General features: G+C 36.8%; 2 protein-coding genes across 2 annotated transcripts; both read left to right on the top strand.

The window, feature by feature from the left end:
• Nucleotides 1-5,924: 5,924 nt before the first annotated feature.
• LOC100732353 (fatty acid-binding protein, adipocyte) lies at nucleotides 5,925-10,994 on the top strand. The gene is made up of 4 exons (XM_003480039.5): nucleotides 5,925-6,098; nucleotides 9,084-9,256; nucleotides 9,818-9,919; nucleotides 10,771-10,994. Exons 1-4 carry the CDS (start codon nucleotides 6,026-6,028, stop codon nucleotides 10,819-10,821), a joined length of 399 nt encoding a protein of 132 aa, XP_003480087.3. The 5' UTR covers nucleotides 5,925-6,025; the 3' UTR covers nucleotides 10,822-10,994.
• Nucleotides 10,995-20,304: 9,310 nt separating this feature from the next.
• LOC100724164 (fatty acid-binding protein 9) lies at nucleotides 20,305-25,565 on the top strand. Its single transcript, XM_005008543.1, is given in 5 exon segments — nucleotides 20,305-20,372; nucleotides 22,283-22,457; nucleotides 22,935-23,036; nucleotides 24,391-24,477; nucleotides 25,455-25,565. Coding segments are annotated over 5 exon segments (543 nt in total).
• The last annotated feature ends 204 nt before the right edge of the window (nucleotides 25,566-25,769 follow it).

Genomic DNA, 25,769 nt, shown 5'->3' with positions numbered 1-25,769 from the left:
TAGTTCCCAGATGCTTGACATTTGTGCTTTCTTTCTGGATCAGAGTTCACTAGTTGAAGTGTCACAGCAAAAGTGCCTCCCAGAAAGAACGCTCAGTGTTTCCATGTAGTCAAAACTGTTCCTGGAGGAGTTACTCCTGTGCTTTCTCTTTATTGGTCCTGAGTGGCAGCTAGTGTCTACTGAGGCATCTGCCACCCTCCGGTGTTCTCATTTGAGCACAGGTGTCTCATGTTTTCTGCAACTTCAGGTACTCATGTTCATTCTATGTGTTCTCTCCATTTCTCTTCCCCTTTCTCTTTTATTCAATTCTTTTTCTCTTTTTTCTGTTTTATTCCTTCTCTTCCCTAACCTCCTCCTTTTTTCCTTCCCTTTCAAGCATATTTTAATTTCTTTCCTTCTGCCTCTTCTGCTGCTCTCCTCCTCTCCTTTTTTCATCTTCTTTTGGTGGTATTGGAAATGGATTCCAGCATCTCACACTGAGCTACATTTCGAGCAGTCATCTACTTGTTTTTTATTTTGAGATAGGATCTTGCTAAGTCACTAAATTGTCCAGAGTGGGCTCTGGCCTGCATTCCAAGCCTCAGGCTCGCAATGTGCTGGGATTACAGGTGTGTGCCACCACACCCAACTTTAACATTTGTTCAGGTGTTTACTGTAGATCAGAAAGTGTGCCTATGGTTTGACAGAAATACTCTGGAGGTACAATTCATCTTTCAAGAAGCTAATAGGCTGGAGTTAGGAACAGTCACAGACAGTCTGGATGGGCAAGGTGCTGTAGGATTGTAGAGGATCGTGGTTCTGGGGAAAAATGAACTGAAATGTCATGTTTCTTAAACCTAGTTATATGTTAAACCTTTGCAAAGCTTGAGACTAAAATCTACTCTGTTTATTAATTGAAGGTTCTAAGATTTTTGGAAGTAGTAAAGCAGATTAATGTAAACAATGACAGATTTAGAAAACCTGGATATTACTTGCAGTTCTGCCATTATTGATTGTTTCTGGTTTCCCTCTAGGCACCCAGGTGAGTTACTCTGTGTGGTAGAATGGTACCGCTCCCACCCCACTTTGCACAGCAGTCTAAGGCAATCTGCTGCTTTGGGAGGTCTTACAGTATTCTGTGGATTTGTTGTTTCTGAGGTACTGGAGATTGAACTCAGAGCCTCATGCATACTAGCAAGCATCCTATCTCTGAGCCACATCATAAATTACAGTTCTTTATTACAACTTTTATGACATCATATTGATCCTCATGCATCTTCTCCTACTTCTTTTATTCATTCTTGTACCAGAACGTAAGTACAATCACTGACACTTATTGGGCATTTAATAAATATGTGGCTGCATATCTCCTTTGGATTTAGCTCTATTTGTGTAATTTAAATGGCACACTATATCTGCAATGTTTTAAAGTCATGCAAAAGATAAACAGGCTGAAATCAGTACAGTTGAAGACATGAATACAAGTTTGGAAGAAACAGGAGCCTTATTCCTCGTGGATTGAAAGCATAATCTTACAAGCACAAGCAATAGTTTTCACACTATTAAAGCTTCAGGGGATCACACTGGTTCTACTGATCCACAACTGAAATGTTTCCTTTGTTCTGTCACACAATTTTGAAGGTCAATCAGCATCTTTCTTTGAAATGCAAATCCAGTAACATGGTGCTGTCTGACATTTATGTCTTAATATGACTTAAATTAATCCAATGTATTTTTCCCCCAATTCAGTGAAGAATTATGGAACTATCATGAGTCATGCATAATGCTAAACCTGAGATATACAGTGATGGCTGTGGCCCAGCCATACTTCTATAGAACTTATAGCCAGGAATTAGGAACCAAATAACTTAATGTTACACAAATCAATGAAGAGAACAAATATGGGGTGTGTGTGTGTGCATGTGCACTTTCCCTGTGCTACCAATACTTTCTTGGCAACATCTTATGATATCATAGCTGTTTTGCCTATACATTCCTTTTTCACTGTCCTGATTGATTTTTCCACTTTGGCCTACAAGTAATTCATAAATTTGTTTACTTGGTTAAATAAGCCAAAGCAGGTTATAGTTTATGTTCAGAAAGTGCGTTGCCAGCTCTTCAATGGTCCCTACTTACACCCACTGCAGTATGTGTAAGGAATCTCTTTTATGAGTAAGAGGGTAAGTGAAGAAGTTACACAACTGGCTTCGAGTCTGTAATTAGCCACCTCCCTGCTGGATCTTACTCACTCTTCTCAAAACTGTCACCATTTTGAAGCTGAAGAGTCAAGAGTCTCCCATGATCATTATCAGTCACTGTAAATACAGAAGATGATGATACTCAAACTTACCCAGGGCTACCTTTGACTTTGCCTCTTAAATCTAGGATAGAAAATGTAAAACAATTTTTATGTTAAATGTTCTTACCAATTCGTGGGAAGAGAGAAATTTATTATTCCTTAATAAGTTTTCCCAAAACTCCCAAAACATAGGCAATAAGAATGTTTTAGTAGGGGAACTTGGCTTCGAATAACAGGGGAACATGGGCATAAACTCTTACCTAACCTACTACCGATACACACTGAAAACTCATTGTGGGTTTTGTCTCTGATTTTTATTATCCAGAGTGAGGTATGTTTCCTTTTCAGCTTCAAAATTGTCAGACAAAATACTCTCACTTCCTCCAAAAGAAATAAACACGGGAAAAGGTCAGCAGGAGGCATTCCATGGAAGCTACCCAGAGGACAGCAAAGTGCGCGGCCAGCAGTCCCGGCCATAGAGCCTGTGTGTTGTCAGCACTGTGTCGGGACCCCCATCCAGCCCCATGTCTCCAAAGCAAAAGAGGCTTTTTCCTTGAAGACCCTGTCCTGTGACACTGAGGAAACAGTCTGACCTGGTGTGCACATTTTATTCCTGTATTTAAACATTTATCAGTGAAGTAGCCTTTACTGTAGGAATTCTTTTCAGAGTCAAAGGCAAATTGTCTCCCGTGCACCATATTTATGGGCACTCGTCCCCTCCAGAAAGAAGCAGCACCCTAAAACCTGTCTGTGTGATTTATTAACTTCTTCCACTACTTCCCCATCATCTCATTGCCATTTTCCTTGCTCAGGCCCTTGTCATCTCTCAAGCAGAGTTATATCTACTCTCATCTTTAGAGTCCATTCTTCCCAAGGCCACTTGGTTCATCTTTCTAAAATTCACATCTGTCTGTGATTTTCTTGGTTTAAAACACACTCACAGATGTGAAGCACAATTTTGGAGCCTAACTTCATAGTTAATATCTTTTATTAAATAGTTTCTTAATGCAATTAATTGATGAATGAGCAAGGTGCTGGAATCTTTAAGTCATGAATGGGACAAAGTTCAGAACAGAGAAACAAAGTGAGAAATGTGAGATGGGAAGGGATGATATCTTATATATGCCTTGTGTCCTAATATAAAGAGGCCAAAAGTTAAAAAATTAGTAGAGCAGCAACTCAAAGTGCCTATTTCCACATGATTATTAAGACAAAAACACTTTTTAAAAGGGCTTTGCATTTCATTTTGATCTCAGACTGGTAACTAAGGTGGGAAGTTGGGTTACCCAAGGAGGTCAGAAGTCATGTCTTACTTACATTCTGTTGCTCCATGTAGCACAGTACCTTGGTCATAGCAAGGAAAAAAAAGATTTTTTGAAAATTATTTGTCAGTATGAACTTTACAATTAAACTAAATTTGAAAATATGAGTATTATGCTTTCTACTAGTTTTACAGAACTGATAACTACTCAAGTTTTAGTTAAGTTAAATTTCTTCATTAACGGTTAGGGAAGATATTCTTCAAAGAATATTGTATTAAAGTGTATAATATTGAATTTTTAAAGCATGCGTCTCCTAGGTTTGTACTGCCTCTTTGACATACTAGTCCGTTAACACTGTGGTGAAATTGTCAGTAATCTGATGAGAAAATACTCCACCTTATCCACATCAGCAAGTCTTGTGGACTGAGAAGACAATTTCTGGAAGAAGGAAGCAGTCGGTTGTATTTGTTTATACTCCAGAACGTGAAGTATGGGTCCCTGTGTTAAATTTTGGGACAACTTATTGTCTTGAAAGAGTTCTCTCCCTACACAAGACATGATTCAGTGGTCTCATGGTAAGAATATTTGTATTCCACAGGATGGCCCACGTGTTTGGAATGGAAATGTCACTGTTTCTAAGGACAACATCCAATCAGGTAAGAAATTCTGCTAAACCTATTTTATTACTTTTCACAAGTGATAACATGAAACTTCTTCAGTTAGACTCAACTACTTTCTCACATCCTAATTCTTTCATTGCTATTTAAATTGCCAAGGCCCTTTTCTGCTGATCACAGCTATTCTCGCTCATATGAAACCATTAAAGGAAGCTGCGGTTATTTCTAGAAAATCTCAACTGTGCTGTTTTCTTAACGATAGTCAGACCTGAAATATGCTGATATAGGAAGATGATGTTCCTGGCCCACAGAAATATTCTTGAAGTCTTTTTAAAATAGGAATACCGATAGACTCTCACTAGTCTACCTAATTATCATTCCTCCCTATATCTTATTGGATGTTTAATTATTTGGTTTCTAACAGTGAATGAACCTGAACAGACATTTTTTGCCTTAATGGACTTTGACCTTTGCTCACCAGAAACATCTAACTAAACACTTGCCATGGATTAGGTATTCTTCTTGACCATGTTGGCTTGAAGATGGAATCAAACCAGCAACTCGTGCTATTTCCTTTACCTGGAATGCTCTTTCCCGCTCTCCCTGTGCTTTTCTTTCCGTCACTTGGTGACAGACGGACATTCCTGAACTACCTCGTCCAGTGTGGCCAACTTTCACAGCAGTCCTTATACCATGTGACCTTATGTTCTGTTTGCCCCCAAACATGGCACTACCTGCAACTGATTTATTGATTTGGCTCTTTGAATATCACCTTCTCCAGTATTAGAATGTAAGCTCCCTGAGAACAAGCAAGTGCGGCTTGCTCACTATTGAGTCTCCAGGGACTAGCATAATACCTGATACATGTATTGAATAAACAAAAGAACATTAGTGTCAAATAGTTTTTTACAAGAGAAACAAAAATGTGAATCATATAAGTAATCTAAAAATTTCTAGTAGCCACACTGCGGAAGTAAAAAAGAAACAGGTTAATTGTAATAATGTATTTCACTTAAAACATCTTAACTATTTAAAAAATAGTTTTACTATTTTAAAAAATAGTTTTACTTTCTAAAAAATAGTTGAGAATTTTTCAATATATATTGTATATTATAATATTAACTTCAAAATATGTATGTATTTTATTCTATATATAAAGATGGATGAGGTGAGGTTAAATCAATATTTTAATTAAATCTGCAGTTTAGATTACTGGTAGGTGAATTGAATGAGATTATTTATTTATATTAAACATTCCAAATTTTAAATTAGAAATCTGAGGCACTTTAAAATGCACTATGTATTTTATTTTAATTGCCAAGTAATTCCTGAAACAGTACTGGTCCCGAGAGACAGCTACTTAAGAATTCTTTGCAGTTATCTAAGGATCTCCAAAGTAGTTTTTATGTTTCTCTATTCAAATGAACTACACAATTACAATATTAGTAAAATAAGTGCTCAAGCCATAAGGGTCAAAGCTCACCCCAAGATAACTGTCCTACTTTACAGTGGCTACATATGTATAGAAAGAATAGGAGGAAGTTCAAGCCACTGACCATTAAGTAGTCACATCAGGAATGTTTAAAATACTCTGTTCGTGGTTAAAAATAATTTGTACTCCAAGTCCAATGACCATTTGCCAGGGAGAGCCAAAGTTGAGAAATTTCTATTAAAAACATGACTCAGAAGACAAATACAGAGGCTGGTAATGAAGGAAATGATCTGGTAGCTTTCTCAATTGGTTACTCCTATGATCACATGTTCTGAGTGTCTTTAAAAGAGGGTTATCTGGATTCAGGAGGGTTACAGCACCTCTGAAACTGCAGCCTCTTTCTCACCTGAAAGAATAATCCTAGCAAGCTCGCAGAATGTGTGACGCGTTTGTAGGTACCTGGAAACTCGCCTCCAGTGAAAACTTCGATGATTACATGAAAGAAGTGGGTAAGGAAATGTGTTGTGGGATGACTGGTTTTGTAAGTTTTTCTCTGGGAGGAAAAGGCTTATAGCTGGATTTTCACACTGGAAGCATTGGCCAGAAATGACAGTGCTGTTTTCTATACAGAGGCAGCCGAAGATGCAGGTGAGAATCTATTTCTGGAAATTTTCTAAACTAAAACTACAACTAATGCTTCCTAAAGGTGAACCAGTAGTGAAAAGGGTCTACATGAATTTTTATGACCTACACAATGACAAGATTTTACTTTAACTGCAAGATTTTACTTTAATTGGTTTACTTGGCTTTTTCACCCTGCTTCCTTGTCATCCCCTTTTGCATATAAAATATACAATAATTTGGAAATAAAAGCATTTTTATTTGTAGCATGCAAAAACGGAAGCCTCTGTATTTCTCATGCTGGTTTTTTGGTAAATGCATGTTACCAGGATTTTTTTACTAGTCCTAATATCAATCCATTAAAATGTGTGGTGGTTCTATAGCAAACAAAATCTTAATGTCAGACACTATGTTCCTTAAGGGCTTAAGTACTTCTATCTTCCTATGTGATTTTTAGTCAAAGATGTACTGATAGAGGAGCAATGTTAAATATGAAATATGTAAGGAGAATTTTATGTATGTGACGTGTTACCTTTTTTTGTAATAGAGGCTTGTAATATTTTAGACTGTTAATGTGGTTAGTGTATCATTGTGAGTGCCAAATAATCATAACACTAAAGCAATGAAGGTAGAGAGACTTTAACTTCTAATTTGAAAGTACTTTCTTTCCCAGCCCTCATAATGACAAACTCAGATTCAAGATTAGAAACTGGGGAGAATTTTACACAGTATGTTGTTAGAGTTTAGGATTTGGTCTCCTCAATCTCAGAATGATTCCTCTGAATTATATGGCATTTTAAAATTTTATCTGTAACTACTGCTTTTTAATTTAGAAGGAAATCAAGAATTTCATCATGAGAAAGATATAAATTTTCAGAGTAATCAACTCATTGTGATTCCATACACCAATTAATACATACTGCTAGAGAAATGTGAGATTTAATTAACAGAGACTTATAATTAAAAGTCATATAATGCCTCCTGAATGCAATTGGCTGCTCTAAGAAAGGGTGAGTGGGCAGTCAATTAAGAAAGTAGAGTACACTTGTCCCCAAACTCAGCTGTGCTGGAATCCGACTTCATGTTGCATCCACTGTCTACACTCATCTGCTGCAGATATATCCTGTTGTATAGAACAGAGCCAGGACTATACGAAGTGATGTATTATCTTCCTACTCTAGTCACTTTTCAAACCGAAAGCTAAATTAGAGCCATAGCGTTGCTCTTTTTGCAATTTCTCTCTCAGCTCTTCCCCATTTTTAACCATTAGCCACCTTTAGTCAAACAGCCTGGATCTATGTATGTCAACAAAATCCAGTGTATCTACAGCTGGTGTAAATTTTGTGTAACACGTGCAGTGGTTGTAAATTGTGCCCACACCTTACACTAGAAAATATGTTCCTCTTGTACGATGTCAGGAGGTCACGGCTTAGATGATTGGGAACCAAAATATTGTTTTCAAACTATTCTAGTGAGACATCAATTTCTTTTTTTTTTTTTAATTTTATTTAAGGAGAAAAGAGAAAAAAAACAGTGAAAGGGTACAAGTTATACAGATTTACAGAAAAAAAATGAACAATAGGAAATCACTAGTTAATGGATTACATATTGCCATCTTAGAAATAATTGTTCAAGTCACAAAATTAAAGCTTATAGAGTGGACATTCCAACAATGATACTGCAAACAGTTCTGTTCAATGATCCAATAAAATTCTGTGATATCATTTTCTATCTTATACACTTAAATATACATGCAGTTATACAGTTTAGAGCACTTTCTTTTCCTCTCTTTTGTACAATGACTATTACACATTTTGGGTTTCATTGCTCCCACGGTTCTTATTGCTTTTTTGGAAGAGAGTAAAACCAAATGTGACATAACAGAACAGAATCGGTCAAGTCAAAAGGGTGGACATAATAGATAATGTAAAAACATAATACAAGGTGATCAACAGTGGTTACCATAATGCCTCCCGCTATCTCTAATAGAATTGCCTATATCATTAGTTATAATACAATTGAACAAAACAGTAAAGAACAAAACCGACAAAACCAAACCATTGGAGACATTGTAGGAGACATCAATTTCTTAAATTTTGAAATTTTCACAATTGATACCTCAGTCCTCTTTAATATTTCCTGTAATTTATCGAGAATGCTGTCCTCATTCTAATATGGTATAAATGTAGAAAACATTTTTTCTTTTGGAAGAAATCAAAATCTTTATTTCATGGTGCAGTAATTTAGGAAAAAAGCTCAAAAATCTACATTTGGCAGTAACTATTATGAAATGTGATCTTTGTACATGAAAATAGACAAGACTTTAACTGAATGACTGTATTAGTCCCTAAATTCTGCTTCTAACTTTAAATAACTTCTAATGTCTCCCATCCAAGTACTAACCAGGCCTGACCCTGCTTAGCTTCAGAGATCAGATGAGATCGGGCGCGTTCAGGCTGGTATGAAAGTAGACCCATTTTAATATCTAAGAAGCAATGAAATAGTCAAGTTTGCCTCTAGTGGTTCCTAGAGAAACTGGTAGTGGAAAAACTATCTATATACTAAAAGACAATCTCTGTACATATTCTTCTGGAAAATAAGCAATAGTCTCCTGAAGAGTTACATGGAGGAAAGGAAGGGGAAGTTTAAAGAATAACCTTACATAGTACATAGTGCATACCAGTTTTCCTTAGATGGTTTCATGGTGTGGTTATCCACAGAACCTCTTAAATGAGGCCTGAAGGAAGCTACTGGTATCTTTTTTCTATTACTACATGTGCTCAGAGATGAGCATACACACATCGCTCTGACTTTGACAAAGACTTGAAAGGAAATGTAAGCCTGACTTTTTTGTTTTCTTTTCCTAAATCTAGGAGTGGGCTTTGCCACCAGGAAAGTGGCTGGCATGGCCAAACCCAGCCTGATCATCAGTATAAATGGAGATGTGCTCACTATTAGATCAGAAAGTACCTTTAAAAATACTGAGATTTCCTTTAAACTGGGCCAGGAATTCGATGAAGTCACCGCAGATGACAGGAAAGTCAAGGTAAGGAAAAAGGAATCAATGCAAAGTGAACACTTTGTTTAATTAAATTCTTATTTCCTGTAAGAAACTGCATCATAATAACAGATTCATAACAACAGGGGAAAATCCTCTGTCATCAGCCAAAGACCCTGAACTCTGACACCTAACTCACTTTGCCTCTGATATGTAGTCTCTCCCCCATTTTTTAATTAAATTTTTCTTATAGCTTTAAACTTGATTAACATAATTTATGTGTAATGCAATACTTAGAGTATTTGAAATCAAGTAATGAAACAATGCCAGAGAAAGTTTATAAGAATGCAAGTAAAAATGTCACCTATAAGACTCCCATCTCATTTTAAATTTATAATCTGTACTTTCTACAGTATTTTTGCATATTCTAATCATAATATATGTACATTGTATGCTTTCATTTTCAAGACTCACTTATTTGCTGCAATGTATTCTTGTGATTTAGAATTGCTAATGATCTCAAAGTATTCTTTTGGACAGACATATTGCACTTTACATTTTTTTCTGCCTTCATATACAAATTGTAATCACTTTTTGTCACGTTTGCAGAGCATCATAACCTTAGATGGGGGTGCCCTGGTACAGGTGCAGAAATGGGATGGAAAAACAACCACAATAACAAGAAAAATTGAGGGTGACAAGTTGGTGCTGGTGAGTATTTTCTAGGTGCTACCACTGGGTTATCTAAAGGCCATTATTTTGCTTCAGAATATTGGCTTTACTCAACTTAGGGTCTCTGAAGCTAAGCAGGGTACATCTACTTAGAAGTTAGATAGGAAAGTAACGCCTTCCTTACATAGAACCACAGGGTTGCTTTTACCGGGACTACGTTTCCATTCTGGCAATTGCTGTTCATGGTTTGTCTTTGTTTTGGGGCTCTTTGTTTTTTGGCACTGGGGATTTCACCAGCAAGGGTCTCCCACTTTTAAGCACACTTTACCATGAATCTACCCTCTCTCCCCTTTTTGTGGAGCTCAGCCCCAACCTGCTGGCCCCCAGCCTAGGCATTCTTTGCCTCTCCCCAGGGTTCAATGAATTGTGCTGTGTTTCTACTTGTCTCATTTGCTTACCAGATTGATTAAAATGTTCCCTAGAGGAAAACATGTATTTGAGCTTTGTATCTCCCTCAATTATGTATATTATTTTCTTTCCAAGACTGAGAAATGGCATAATATAACATGATGTAGTACCGTGGTGACCAACAATTTTTTTCTCCTTCTTCTTCCTCCCCGTCCCCTTCCTCCTCTTCCCCTCCCTTTTTCCTCCCCTCCCCTCATTCCTCCCCCACCTTCCCCTCCCCCATCCTTCCCCTCCCCCTCCTTCCCCTCCCCCCACCTTCCCCTCCCCCTTCTTCCCCTCCCCCGCCTTCCCCTCCCCCATCCTTCCCCGCCCCCACCCTTCCCCTCCCCATCCTTTCCCTCCCCCATCCTTCCCCTCCCCCATCCTTCTCTTCCATTTCCTCCTTCTCCTCCCCTTCTTCTTCTCCTTGCCTGTGCATCTAGGTATGTGTCATGAATGGTGTCACTGCTACCAGGGTTTATGAGAAAGCATAAGCCAAAGGACACAAACCTGGACTGAAGTTTGCAACAAACTCTACAACATTTTTTGGATGTATTGTTCAAAACGATAATTATTGTTTTCCCCCTAAGTAGCAGGCAATTTTCCCCCAACTTGGATTGTATTGAATATGATCGTGTTGGTTAAATAAAACTTTTTAGATTTAGAAGGTGGTGTAATTATATATTTATTGAATAGAATAATTATATACTAATGAGTGAAAAAATAGAAAATCTGCATTATTGTTTTGCTTCTGATAGCAGTAGTAAGATCTCTCATAATAATGCAACATAAAAAAAGTAACATCCACGGAGTTTTTGATTTTCCTAAGTAGGAGGTAAGTATGTATTGTGACAGAACATTTAGTGCCTCTTTTACATATTTACCACCAACAAACTATCGTTCAGGGTGTAAACCAGTTTTAAACACAGGAAAATATTCTACAGCCTTCAGATCCAAATGCTCACATGTCTTACCTACTTTGTGTGAGAACATTCCAAAATACCAGTATGTACAATATGTGTTGTAGAAAAAAATCTCTACATAAATTCTAGCCCCCAAATAATGGCAAACCAGGTGTTTTAGTCAGTTTTCCATTGCTGTAACAAAATATTTGAGACTGAGTACTTTATAAACAAAAAAGTGTATTCACAGTTTCACAGCTTACAGTTTTGGAGGTTTAAATCCCAAGTGTAAGCAGCCTCATGGATTTGCTCTCTAGTGAGAACTTCATGGTGATTTGTACTACTGAGGCGAGTGTGTAAGGAGCAATCACACAAACAGACTGGAAACTCGAAAGCAGGAGAGGGGCATCTTACTCATTTGTGGCTTTTAACCAGGGCTCCATCAATCCCTTCTGTGGGCTGTGTCCTGCACTAATCTAATCACCTTCTAGTGGCCTCCCCTGGAAGATTCCAGCTCCTCATCACAGCCACACTGAGGATCAAGTTTCAGTGCATGAGTGTTTAGGGCACAAATCACTACCAACTATAGTGAAAGGCTGTCTCCAAAATATCTGCAGAATTCAGGGCAAATAATTCCAAAATATTTTTTCCCAGAACAGTGGTGACAGACTTGTTCATGAATAAGAATTCAAGCCTTATTGTAGTAGTAGTTTCCAAAAATTTATTTTTCTTGCCAGGTGTGGTGGGACACATTTGCAATCCTAGCATTCGGGAGGTTAAGATAGGAGGATTCGCAGAAGTTCCATAGTGAGGGCTGCATAGTGAGTTTGAGGTCAGGTTGAACTACTGGTTGACTCTGTCCCAAAAAACTCTAACAAACAATCAATTTGTTTTTACTACCTTAACTTTTTATTCAGATAAAATCTCTTTGGACTCTCAATATAAGAAGCATACAAAAAGTGATAATATTGCTTTTCAGGTAGTGTATGTGAGCATATGTGTTTTTCCTGCCATTTGTGGAAATCACAATGCACCTCTATATATTACTAGGATTTGGTTACATGGTTTAAAACTTCTCAGTCACATGCTTAGATTTCATAATTAGACAAAACTCTTACAGTGTAGACTGCAGGAAGATATTAGGTTAAGTGAAATAAGCCAGACACAGAAAGAAGACTGCATGTGCAAGTTTAAGAAAAGGCAAGAAAATTCTCTCTGGATGTACAAGAGTGATTTACTAGAAGTTGGGGAGGTGGAGGAGGATAAAGGGAGGTTGGATTTCATCAGTGTATGCTGTATGCAAGTATTGAAATATCACAAAGAACCACATTAATAGCTACAATTAGTATGGATTAACCAAAAATTAAAAAATAAAGCATATGTTGTAGTTGATATCATTGTTTGTGATTTTGTCTTAAGAAATTTAAAAAATAGCTACCCATCATATTACAGTGATATATGCAAACTCACGTTTATGACAGCACAACTCGTAACGTATCTTGGAGGTGGCCTGTGTGTGACAGATAAAGATGAACAGATAAAGAAAATGTGGGATTTATACACAGTGAAGTACTTCTCTGCCATAAAAAATTATAAATGAGTCATTTTTAGGAAAATGGTAATTGATAGGTAGCGTTAAGTGAATAAATCAGACACACAGGTTTAAATATTGCACAGCCTCTCTTACATGAAAAACCCAAAATACAAATAGAGCAAAGTGAAGGTAGATAATAAAAAGTAGGGAGACTGAATTTTGTAAAAGGGAAGGGGACCAAGAGATGAAGAGAGGAGAAAGAGAGGTAGAAAGAGGATGAAAAAACGATTAAGATGTGTTATGTGGATGTACCAACTCCCCTTGAGGAATATAATCATTGTGTACTGAAGTCATATACCAATAAAAAATAAATTTAGAATGTTCTAAAAAGTTAGTCCAAAACCATTACTTTTCTGAGTACTGTGTGTGTTTGTATGGCAGGGGTTGAATCCACAGTCTTTATACTGAGATATATTTGTCCTGCATTTCATTGTGAGGTACAATTTTACCAACTTGCTTATGTTGGGTTTCAACTTATGATCCTCCTTCGTTAGCCTTCCAGAGTTCTGGGATTACAAGCATATTCCACTGTGTCAGCCCTGAGTACCTAGTCTGTGTGTCACATTACTACATAAAGGCCAGAGCTGTGGACAAATATGAATTTCCTTTCTTCACATAAACAAGTAGAACTCTCAATATGGACTAACAGCCAGAATGAAAGACCTATTGAGGTCAAGGCCAAGAAAGGAGATTGTGTCCAACCCTGACTTAATCACTGCTAAAGAGATAAGGAACACTAATGAGGAGGATAATAAATACTGCTTAGATCTTTCATCATTCATTTATAAAATATTCATCTAGCATTTACTATGTGGCTAGCACTGCCAGTAATATAGAGCTCAGTGAGAGATAATTGCTATTGCTTGATATGCTCCAAGAACCGCTCTCAAGACAGCTTTCTGTCATGAGACAGCTGGTTATAATACTGTGATCCACGTTCTCCAGTATACTTCAGTGAGGGTGGTACAACTGCAAGACATAATGGGGATCCACTAGCCCAGAGCAGGCTTCTCAGAGGAGGAGGTGTTACAGGTGAGTCTGGCAAGCTGGGTAGTTGCTGCTCACGTGGACAGCTACATGTGACACACGTGACTGGTAGCTGTGAAATTTCACACAAACCCTCTGCTGGGGCTTTTCACAAAGACACATTAATTATGAAGGCATAGACTGCAAGTGACAATAACTCAGACATGAAGAATTTAAATAATGTGTGAACTCATATAATAGTGCTTCTTGAAAGAAAGAAGCCCTTGGTCCCTCCCACCTTTCTCCTCTGCCTTTTAGATTCTGGCTCCTTCCTTGAGTTGGCATCCCAATACATGAATTAGAGTCAGTATCATAGAAGAAACAAATGTGCCCAGACAGAAAAGAGACTCATCTCTTACTCAGACTCCCTTCCTAGGGTGGAGAAGCCAGAAATTGGTTTTTGCTTTTGTCACATGGGCCAATGGAGTTCCAAAGTAAACCACGAGATGGCTTCTAAATCAATCCATGGCAGGAGGATCAGAGCGACAAGGACAGTTATACAAAAGGGAGACCTTTGTCACAGTGCTCCTGGTTAACATGCATCGTGATGCAAGTTTGTTGCTTTTCAAACAGAGAGAACACAGACATGCAGAATCAGTAAAGAAGCTCTAGTAACTTGTTTTCCCTCCTAACATCACCGCTGAACGCACCTTCACTTGCTCATGCACTTATTTTAGCAGGAGTCTGTTCTATGAAATTGATTCTAGTAGGATCTTTTTTGTACCTTATTTTGATCTCCAGATACCTTAGTGACTTTTCAATCTATAGGGACATGGAGTTATAAAGTCTTTCTTTATGTTTTGTTCAAAAGAAATTCAATATGATGTTTACTAACTACTTTGTGTTTCCAAAATAGTAACCTCTTATTTGCTTTGCTCATACAGAGATGGTTTAAATAGACATCTCCTTAGGTTGAAGGAATATTTGACAGTCAGTAAAAAGTGTGAAATTTCTTGACTTTGTCTCTGATTGTGTGTCTTTCCAGCATTTCAAAACAACTAAGGGTTTAAAACGGGAGTATAGATCTACAATACTTCACAATATAATCCTTTTTAGCCTGGTACATGCAAAGTTCACTTTCATTAGTTGTATTGTAGAAGATTACTTCAGAAGTAGTTACACAGGCACTTAATTTATTTATTTCATTTGTGATTCTTTTAGTATGGAGATGTCAAATATGATTTTTTTATTTTGAAATGAGAAAAGTAAAAATGATGGTGCAGAATTTCAAAACAAATTAATAGGAGATAACAATGGTTAATATATTTTGTATTGTTATCTTCAAATTAGTTGTGCAGATTACAAGCTATGGGCATCAAAAATGATCAAACAATGAAAGCACAAAACATTCTTTTTGATGAACCAATAGAGATTAGTAGTAAAATTATATTTCTTGTATGGAATCTTTTCCATTTTTTCTTTGTTTCCCCATCCCAATTGTCCTTTCCTTTTGAGAAATTTCTTCCCATTTTATTTCACAATAGCTATTTAAAATCTTGGATTTTATTTACTGTTTCAGCTTTTTATATTAGAGAGACAATACGATGTTTACACATGCAAGATTGATTTATTTCACTTACAAGTATGGTCTCAAGTTGCAGCCATTTACCTATAAAAGCCTCAAGTTCATGCTTTTTATAGCTGGGTAGTACTCCATTGTATAAAAAAACCACATCTTTTTTTTTTTTTTATCTGTTCCTTGGTTGATGGGGATTTGAGTTGTCGCCAAGAATTTGCTATTACAAATTGTGCTGCTATAAACATGGGTACACATACATCTTTATGATATAATATTTTTAATTCTCCTGAGAAAATATCTACAAGTGGAATTTCTGGATCAAAAGACACTTCCAATCTTAGTTTTTTGAGGAATCTCCACACTGATTTTCCACAGTGGTTATACCAGTCTATATTCCCACCTACAGTGGAGAAGGGTTCCTTTTTCCCCACAGCCCCACCAGCACTTGTTATTGGTTGATTTCTTGATGATAGCCGTTCTTTCTGGAGTGAGATGTAATCTTGGTGTTGCTCTCATTTGCATTTCTCAAATGACCAATGTTATTAAATATTTTTTCATGTGTTTGTTTGCTATTTGTATTTCTTCACCTGAGAAATGTGTTTTCATCTCAGATGCCCATTTTTGCAATGGGTCTGGTCTTTGAATTTGGGGGCCTGAACGTTTTCAATTCTTTGTATGTTATAGTTAGAAGTCCTTTGAGGATGGGGCTGGGGATTTAGCTTAGCGGCATAAGCACCTGCCTTGCAAGCAGGCAGTCGTGAGTTCGATCCCCGGTACCGAAAAAAAGGGAAAAGACAAAAAAAAAAAAAAAAAGTCCTTTGAGGAGAGTAATTGAATTTGTTTTCCCATTCTATGGGTTTTCTATTCACTTTGTTGGTGATTTCTTTTGATATGCAAAAGATTTTTAATAAGGTGACTTACTAGTTGTTGATTCTTTGAAGTACTTCTTGTTTAGTTTGGGTTTTGTTCATAAACTCTCTGCCTACCCTCTATGTCTTCAAGATTTCTATCTATCTTGTTTTCCAGTAGATTTAGTGTTTCTTTTTTAATATTTAGTTCTTTGATCCGTTTTAACTTTAGCTTAGTACTTGATGACAAACTTATGTTTCAGTGAGTTTGTTGTTTGTGTATAGGAATGCTGCTAATTTTTAAGTGTTGATTTTATATCCAGTTAGGCTTCTGTATTTGCTTACTAACTCTAATAGACTTCTTGTGAAGTTTATGGAGTCTTCTATGTAGAGTATCATGTCATCTGTAAATAATGATAATTTAACTTTTCCTCTTGTATTCTTATTCTTGTTATTTCTCTCTCTTGTCTAATTGCTCTGGCTAACATTTCCAGAACTATATTGAATAGGAGTGGTGATAATGATCATCCTTGTTTTTTTCCTGATTTTAGAGTAAAAGATGTCAATTTTTGTCCATTTAGTGTGATGTTAACTGTTAGCTTTTATCAGATGGTGGTAGAAAACCTCTATTCCAATGTTTTTTAGGGCTTTTATCATTGATGAGTGTTGGACTTCTGTCAAAAATTTTTCTGCATCTATTGAGATCATCATGTGATTTTTGTCATTGCTTCTATTGATATTATGTATTACAATTTATTGATCTGCATATGCTGAATCATCCTTGTATTCCTGGGATGAATCTCACTTGGTCATGGTGTATAATCTTCCTCCTCCTCCTCTTCCTCCTCCTCCTCCTCCTCCTCCTCCTCCTCCTCCTCCTCCTCCTCCTCCTCCTCCTCCTCCTCTTCTTCTTCTTCTTCTTCTTCTTCTTCTTCTTCTTCTTCTTCTTCTTCTATTTTTAATTTTTTTGTGACAGGGTCTCACTAGGCAATTCAGGCTGACCTTGAGCTCACACTGTAGCCCAGGGTGGCCTCAAACTCGCAACAACCCTCCTATCTCAGACTTCAGAGTGCTAGGGTTATAGGCATGTACCACCATGCCTGGTATGTATAATCTTCTTGATAACTTGCTGCAGTCTGCTTGCTAGTATTTCATGGAGGATTGTTTCCATCTGTGTTCACTAGGGAGATTGGTTTGTAGTTATTTTTTGGTTGTGTTGTCTCTAGTTTTGGAATCAGAGTAATACTTGCTTCCAGGAAGGAGTTAGGCAAAATGGCTTCCATTTCAATTTCATTAAAGAGTTTAAGGAGTATTGGTGTTAAATCTTCTCTATTTTTCTTGTAGAATTCAGTTATGAATCCATCAGGTCCTGAGCTTTCTTCTTTCTTTCTTTTATTTTAAAAGGAATAAAAGAGGAAAATAAAACAAATCAAAAACAGTGAGGACCCAATATTGGATTTCAAGTATAAGACAGTAGGGAATCTACTGTAGTTACTACATTACACATTGCTATCCTCTAAATGGTTGCTCAGACTATTTAGGCTTGAAAAGTCAATCAAACAATGCAAGCATTAGGTTGTTTCTTTACTTCAGTTGCTCTAATCTCAACCTGTGTTCCTCCAAATCAGTGGGTTGCTTCTGGAGTTGGGGGAGGGGGGTCTTCTTGTCTTCTGGCCCATGTGCCAGCTGGCTCATGGGGTGGGGTGACTTCCTTCCTGGTTCTCCTTGCTTCTGACATAGGATTTTCTTTGCTGGTAAATTTTTAATTATGTTTTCAACTTCATTAATTGATATTGGGTTAGTCAAAAGTTTTAAATTTTCTTGATTCAGCTTTGGTAATTCATACATTTCTAAGACTGTCCAATTCTTCTGTGCTTTCCTGTGTGAATAAAGATTGTCAAAGTAAATACTGAGGAGCTTCTGAATTTCCGCAGGATCTGTAATTATTTCACCCTTTTCATTCTTTACTGCATGAATTTGAGTTTTTTCTTTCCTTTTTTGATAAGATTGGCTAGGAGTTTATTAATTTGGTTTATTCTTTTAAAGAACCAACTCTTCAATTCATTAAATCTTTGCATTGTTTTCTTAGTTTTAATTGTGTTAAATTCTGTTCTGATTTTTATAATTCCTTTCCTTCTATGAACTTCTGGTTTGCACTGTTATTCTTTTTCTAGAAGTTTGAAGTGTATCATTAGGTTTTTTATTTGTGCTTGTTCTGTTTTCCTGATGTGAGAATTCACTGCTATAAATTTCCTTCTTAGGTCTGCTTTCATGGTGTCCCACAGGTTCCAGTATGTTGCAATTGCATTTTCATTTGATTGCAGATATTGTTCAACTTCTTCAATTTCATCTGTGACCCACTGGTTGTTTAAGAAGGTGTTATTTAATTTCCACATGTTTATGAGGTTTTTGTGATTTGTTTTGTCATGAATTTCCAATTTCACTACATGTTGGTCAGATAACATGCAAGGAATAATCTTAATTTCTTTGCATTCAACTAAACATGTTCTATGGCATATTACATGGTCTATTTTAGAGAACATCCCATGTGCAGTTGAGAGGAATATGTATTCAGTTTTGTTCAAGTGGTTTTGACAGCTTTCAATGGAATTTTAAATATCTTGGCTCTCTTTGAATCTTTTTCATGCTTTGTATTTCTTTCCTATATTGTTCATGCAAAGTTTTCATTTTCCTGTGCTCCTATGTTTTTATGTATGTATTCTTTAGATAAGCTGAGCACTTCCTCCATTAAGGTTGTCATTTTTTTGTACCTGAGAGTTTGCTTCTGATCTGATTTCCTCTAGAACCTCATGGATTTTTTTACTTGACTTGCTATCTTTGCAGAAATGTCAACTGTGTCTTCCAAAGTCTCCTAGGTAGATGTCACTTGTACTTGTGCTGGTTGCATCTTAGTGTCCTACTTTGTGGGTAATAGTCACCTAGTTTCCAGGTCCCATAGGTAGCGTAGGGACCAGTCACCTAATTCCTCCTGCAGGGTCGGTTGGATGAATCCTGAATTGTTCCTTGGCTGACTAACCTAGGAATATTGATGTGAACCAACCCTTTGCTCATATTGTTACTGTCCATGGTGTGTGCTCCAGTTGGGGTCCTACTCTATCACTTGGCAGTTCCTCCAGGTTGGGGAGAGGGCTTATCCACACTCTCACAGGCCTGGCAAGGTCCTGTGGGTCTCAAATATGATTTTTTATGACTAAAACTTTCAAAAATTCACCTTCACAATTTCTTTTCTTTTTTTGTACTGGGGATCAAACTCATGACTTTATGCTTGCCAGGAAGGTACTTATGCCTGTGAGCTAAATCTCTAGCCCTCACCTTCACAATTTCAAATGGTGTCATTTAAAACTACTTTGTAAGCCTGAAAAAGGAATTTTCTAGGCATTAGCCCTACCTCCCTTTTAAGGTTTAAATAGTGAAGCATTACTGAATAATAATTGTCACCTTTCTTTCCAGTCCTCAATTACCCTTAATTAACAATAGTGATAATAATAATTATAGCCTACATATAACTCCCAGCAACTACAAGCATTTCAGTTACATTAACTAATATCAATCCATCAACTCTGAAGGGAGGAGAAGATGTTATTTTAGTGAAGAGAATGGTCTGGTACCAAGACTTGACCAAACAAAAAACAGCTGAGGTGGACCAGGCAAGGATGTCTTTGCATGGCTGAGAAAACATTCCAGTCAGGTATTCATCAGACATTCATCAGGTTGTTCCTTCAGGGCAACCCAGCGTTTATTGTTCAAAAGGCCAATCTCTATTTAAAATTGTCTCCATTCCACATAACACTTACCAAGAAACTCTTGGGTGTAAATTTCTTTGCAAGACACTGTAATCACTGACCTGAATGAAACTTGAGATGTCAATTTTCTGTCCCTTAATTTGGAGGTAAATAAAATGAGTCAACTGCTGGTGCCTAGCGTCCTAGTCATGCTGCTGTCTATTGGCTACATCACAAACAACACGCGATAAGGTCACTTTTTAAATCGAGCCTCTGGTGGTACTGTGAGGTCCACTTCTCTTTGGTTTTCATTTGTGAGGGCTACATCTCAGCTAGTTATCCAGGATGGTGGAGCCCTTCTTGGGAACCTAGAAACTAATCTCCAGTGAAAACTTTGAGGATCACAAAAAAGACTAGATGAGGAAGTCCACTACAAGATTTGGACACTGGAGAAGCATTTTGTAATGTGGTGGGATTTGTACTTAATTAATTAATTTTCATAATTAATTTTGCTTTCTTTTTTGCGATCCTGGGATATATTCATATGAGACTAAGATAATATGTGATTCCATTTCTTACGATTAATACTTTTGCTTTTTCTCACTATGTGCAATAATTGTGTCTTTTTGAAATAATAGTTTTCCAAAGCCTCTCTAACTATAATTCATGTCTTTAAGCCCATTATTCTTGAAAATTCATCATGCTAATCTCTAGATAGAGTTCCTCTTTAGCTTGAGAATTTCACTGAATAGCTTTTTTTAGCTTCAAGTTTGAACATAATCTCTGAGCATAATTAAATTTAACTATTAAATTTGATTCATAACCTCTGAGCATAATTAAATTTAACTATTAAATTTAACTATTAAATTTGAGCATAATGAAATTTAACTATTAAATTTGCTTTAAATTATAACTTTAAAAAGCCACAGTAGTTAATTTTTAGAGTTCTCATTTATGTAAGAGATATTTTTAAACATTATTTCGAAGAACTTAATCTTTATGAGAAAAACAGAATATGTTTACTCCTTGAATATCTTACTGTTGAATGTTTTTTAGGAATAGAAACATTATCCTTTAACTTTAACTCAAGTTAACTGATCAAACTTCAGTTGTAATGAATTGATTCTGTAAAAGTGACAATTACTTTTACCACTGCTAGAAGAATAGCAATTACATAACATTTTTCACATTAAATTAAGCCATACAATTCTCACTTTTTAAACCAGCCTGGAATGATCGATGGAGGCTTAAAGCTACTAGTATATTAACTAACTCTAGCCAATGAAACAATGAAACAATGTCTGATTTCCTATGATAAGAAGTCAATGTACATATAAATGTAATATTTAGCCCTCTTTTGCATCATGATTAATTAATTTTCTCAGAGAATAATACAAGTTTTCCTTATCTCTTTAATGATTTATAAAATCATTTGTTTTAAATTAAAAATTGAAAGTGTGTAAACAACTAAGGGCCTATAGCTAGAATAACAGCTGTTTCCACTGAAGATATATTAGGCAAGGCACAAAAAAATACCAACTAAGAACCTACCTTGTGTTAGCACCATGGTAAATCCTTTCATCTAATCTTCCAGCACACCTGAGTACTAGTTATTCACATTTTATTTTTGGTAGGACTGGGGGCCAAACTCAGCGCCTCTGCACTGAGCTATATCTTATCTTGAGAGAGAGAGTCTCACTAAGTTGCTAAATTGCCATGAGTGGGCTCAAAGTTTCAATCCTCCAGCTTCACAGAGCGCTGGGATTTTACACATGTGTGCTACTATGCCTGATTAGTTATCCACATTTTACTGTTCAGACAACTGAAGGACAGAGAAGGTGTATAACGTGTCCAGCTAGCAGAGGGCAAAGTTGGAGCCAGATTTTCAGAATTTCATCTTTTCCGATTCACACGGCCAACACTGCTTCTCTGCACTGCTTTGCTTCTCTGTTTCTCTGTTCAGTGATTTGAGTGAGACCTAGACTGTTAGGGGTCAAGTTTGAAAAATCCCAAACCTGAACAACAGAGGCAGGTTTTAAACCAAATATTGCCTGTTTCTGTAACATTCCACGAGGGAAAGTGCAAGCACTTTATTACTTGGAAGACATCATGCAAATGTGCATTTTATACAAGGCACAATTTTCTCAGAAAGTAAATTTGGCATTTCAAAATGTCAGACGAGACTATTACTATACGTTGTGATTGGTAGTTCACAGAGAAATTACTGTATATTATCCAAATCTTTCACAAATTTCTGTTATTTGCAAACTGCTTTCCAAAAGGCTGGCTAGCTTATCTGAATAAAGTGAGTGTTGTTTTCTCTTACAGGAACAAATTCTGCACCTAGGGAGTCAACAGGATCCGTAGAGGAAAAGGTCGTTACAAGTGCAGAGGGGGACACAATAACCATCCGAACAGAAAGTATCAAGACCACAGCTATCTCCTTCAATCTGGGAGAAAAATTTGATGAAACCACTGCAGACAACCAGAAAGTTAAGGTCAGAACTAAATATTACTGGTGTTCAATAATCAAGAAAAACGAGAAGGTAATTAGGCTTGTTATTCTCAGTGTAATTTGTTACACTTGTTACCAAGTCATTTTGGATTTTTTAAAAAACATCTGTACATCTCTAAACTCAATTCTTTTGCTCAGTCATTTCTGATGATTTAACATGGCTACAAAATTCAAATTGTTTTTAGCTTTTTTTCCTCTGACCTTGTTTGTCACTGTATAGATTCACATAGAAAGGAACAATTAAGTACTGTTAGATTTGGAATTGTTTTCCTAAGAGAAGACATTAATTGGCTATCTCTTGAGACTTCTAGTTTAATGGTCTCAAGTTATGGCCCAAACCAAAGTGAGAATTTCAAAGAACAAGATATTGAAATATAAATTAAATGGTAGAAGTCTAGTTCTGTGTAAGTTACAATGCACTGTATTGCTAATTCTAACTTATTTCTTTGTGCATTTGTAGAGTATGGTAACATTAGATGGTGGCTCAATGAAATATATCCAGAAATGGCTGGACAAAGAAAAAACAATTGAAAAAAAGTTTATAATTGGAAAAATTGTAGAGGTGAGTTTTCTCATCTTCTTATGTGCTTCTATTTGATTTACACCTGTCAAGCTACCCAAATGTTTTTGTATCCCGAGTTGAGGATTTGGTCTGGGGAAAGAGTATTGCAGAAAAACCAGTATCAAACTGAATGGACAACTCTTTACACCAAGGAATACAGAAGGAAATTTTATTGATCTTATTTTAATGCAGCGGGTTGGGGGACCATAACAGAGTCCAGATCATCAGCCATGAGTCATCTTAGAGGTCAGCTTTTTTTTTTTTTTGTACTGGGGATCAAACTCATGACCTCATGCTTATCAGGCAGGTGCTTATGTCGCTGAGCTAGCATTGAGTTTAAATACAGTTTGCAACAGGACATACAAGGTAGATGGCAGATTATTACATGATTAGTGACAAGAATTGAGTTGTCACATATTTTCACAGGCAAGCTGATTCTAAATAGATTTACTTAAAAAGAATTGTTTACCATAATGTAGGAACATCCTGGGGACAAGGAGGGAGGTTTGAGCAGTACAAGCAAAGTTTAGGGTGCCTTTGATTGGGCCATTTTGTCCGTAAAATGACCTTGAAGTAAGCTGGAAACAGTACATACTCTTTTAACAAAGGAAAATATAAGCTGGACATAGTCAAATCGACCCAATGCATTAGAAAAAGAAAAGCAGCTAGACCCAGACAGTCAAGGCTGATGGAATTTAGCAGGGTGCTTACGTGACAAGCAGCAGGAGCATAGGCAGAGGCCACTATTTCATTTTTACCTTGCTGTGTCTATAAGTTTACTACTCTATAGCTGTGCATTTACTATTTTTTGTAACTGTCCTCTTACAAGAGAAGCAGGACGAGCTCTGCTGCACCACTGATTATAATAGCTCCCTCTTTTGCTTTCAGGAATATGTCACAAATACTAGCTTCTTGATTAAGACTTATGAAGAGCTGTGAAAAAAGAGTCAGCTTCAGTGAACATTTGTCAGTAACAGGAAAACGGTGCTTGAGGAAAATATGCCTAAGAGCCAGTGATTTTTAAATAGTTCTCAGTATAAATTTATTCAATAAGAGAATCAAACTAAATGCAGCTTTGAAGTTATTTAATAATGAGGTTCAGGACAATTTGATGAAAATTCATATAATCACAAAGGAAGCCTACCTTGGGCAGCGCAAATACTGAGAACCAGCATTGTGGGTTTTTTGGTTTTATAGAAGTCTGTCTAACTTAAGGAAGAAAGATAATTAGGTGATAATGATAGATGAATAGATAGATGGGGCAGAAATAGACGATGTGGTACTGAGTTGTGAAAGAAGAGTATTTGCAGCAATCATTATTTCCCTTCTTTACGAATCCATTTAAAATTATCAGCCTAGTGAATCTATCACCGTTGATTACGAGTTAACCCTCGCAGAATGGCATGTTACTAAACACCAGTCGCAAATGTCTAAATGTCAGGTGAGAATATGATTTTTAGAACTACACAAACTCTTTAAAGTATCTCACCAAGTAGTTAAGTTTGAGTGATCTTGGTGCCAAGAATAAAATAGAGGATAGAGGTATAATTAAAGCACAAAGCCCCCCTGCCCAGTAGAGACCATCTATACCAGTGCGGTGGGGAAAAAAGAAGAGAAATTTAAGTAAATAATTATGTTGTCCCTTAAATTTTAAAAATGGAGGGTAGTTGGCTAAATAAGATTCCTAAGAGTCATGTTTAATATGCATTCAATAGAGCAGATGATCCTTATAATTTGCCATCCAAATTGGGTGAGTATTTAAAAGTGAAAAGAGATCCTACTAAGAATGACCTCTATCTACACAGCAGGCAAAGGGCAGACTGTCCTAGGCAGACTGGCTCTGGTCTCCTTGGGAGGGGTAATATTGAAGAATAATGGATAGAAAGACTAAAGCAAGAGACTGGGGCATGAGCTGAATCCCAGGCCAAGAGAAGAAACTGGGACTCTTACTAGACCTGAAGAGCTCTGAGCATTCAGCTGTGCTGGAATGATGGGCTTGGTTCTGGCCATGTGGCCACCTGCTACGAGTGAGCACAGTCATCCCCACATGGCTTGTCCCTCTCCCTCCTAAAGAACTCCAGTGTGCACAAAATGTGACCACATTTGATCTCCAGAGTTCAAAGAGGTTTTGGCCCTGGTGGTGTCCTGAGCAAAGGCACCCTGGGCAGTCTCCACAGAGAGCTGGAGGTGACAGCTGCTTTAATGACTCCTCAAGCAGGGGTCAGAGTATTTGCCACAACCCTGGGGAAGGAGAAATTACTTTATAACATGCTGGATGCTTACTTGTGTAAGTATTTGGCTTTACTGAGATATAATTAAGAAAAAAATAACAATTTTCTTGTAAGTATCACAGCTCAAGGTACAAGAAGCCTGCATGAAATAGCTTAATAATGAGAGTTTCACAATACTGCTTTTTAGGAAACCACTCAGTCATTCAACAAGCTATTTCTCCATGGCTACCATATGTCTGGCAGTATCCTGGGCTGGGGAGCAGTAATCCAGCAGGCAAAGCGTTCACAGCGCCTTTGAAGGTTTCATGAAGCAAAGGAATTTTGAGACTTTAATCCTTTAGTGTTATTCTCAGGTAAATCATATCAACATTTCTGTAATTTAAAAAATTGTAATTAGATTCATTAATTATTAGTAAGAATTTTCACATCATCAATCTTTTAATATTTATAACACCTTAAAAGTCATCTATCGAAGGGAATGAAATATGGCTGTCAAATTGTG

The sequence above is a fragment of the Cavia porcellus genome, unplaced genomic scaffold (assembly GCF_034190915.1).
Source record: "Cavia porcellus strain 051 isolate PalLab524CR breed Dunkin Hartley unplaced genomic scaffold, mCavPor4.1 scaffold_10, whole genome shotgun sequence".
Taxonomy (NCBI): domain Eukaryota; kingdom Metazoa; phylum Chordata; class Mammalia; order Rodentia; family Caviidae; genus Cavia; species Cavia porcellus.
Note: the sequence above shows the minus strand (reverse complement) of the source record. Positions and strands in the feature narration are given on the sequence as shown.

What these genes read in the sequence shown, in the direction of transcription:
- LOC100732353 (XM_003480039.5), top strand. Translation starts at nt 6,026, where the DNA reads ATGTGTGACGCGTTTGTAGGTACCTGGAAACTCGCCTCCAGTGAAAAC. An exon ending in CAGATGACAGGAAAGTCAAG is followed by an intron (nt 9,257 to 9,817) that starts GTAAGGAAAAAG and finishes TCACGTTTGCAG; the next exon opens with AGCATCATAACCTTAGATGG. An exon ending in AGGGTGACAAGTTGGTGCTG is followed by an intron (nt 9,920 to 10,770) that starts GTGAGTATTTTC and finishes CTGTGCATCTAG; the next exon opens with GTATGTGTCATGAATGGTGT.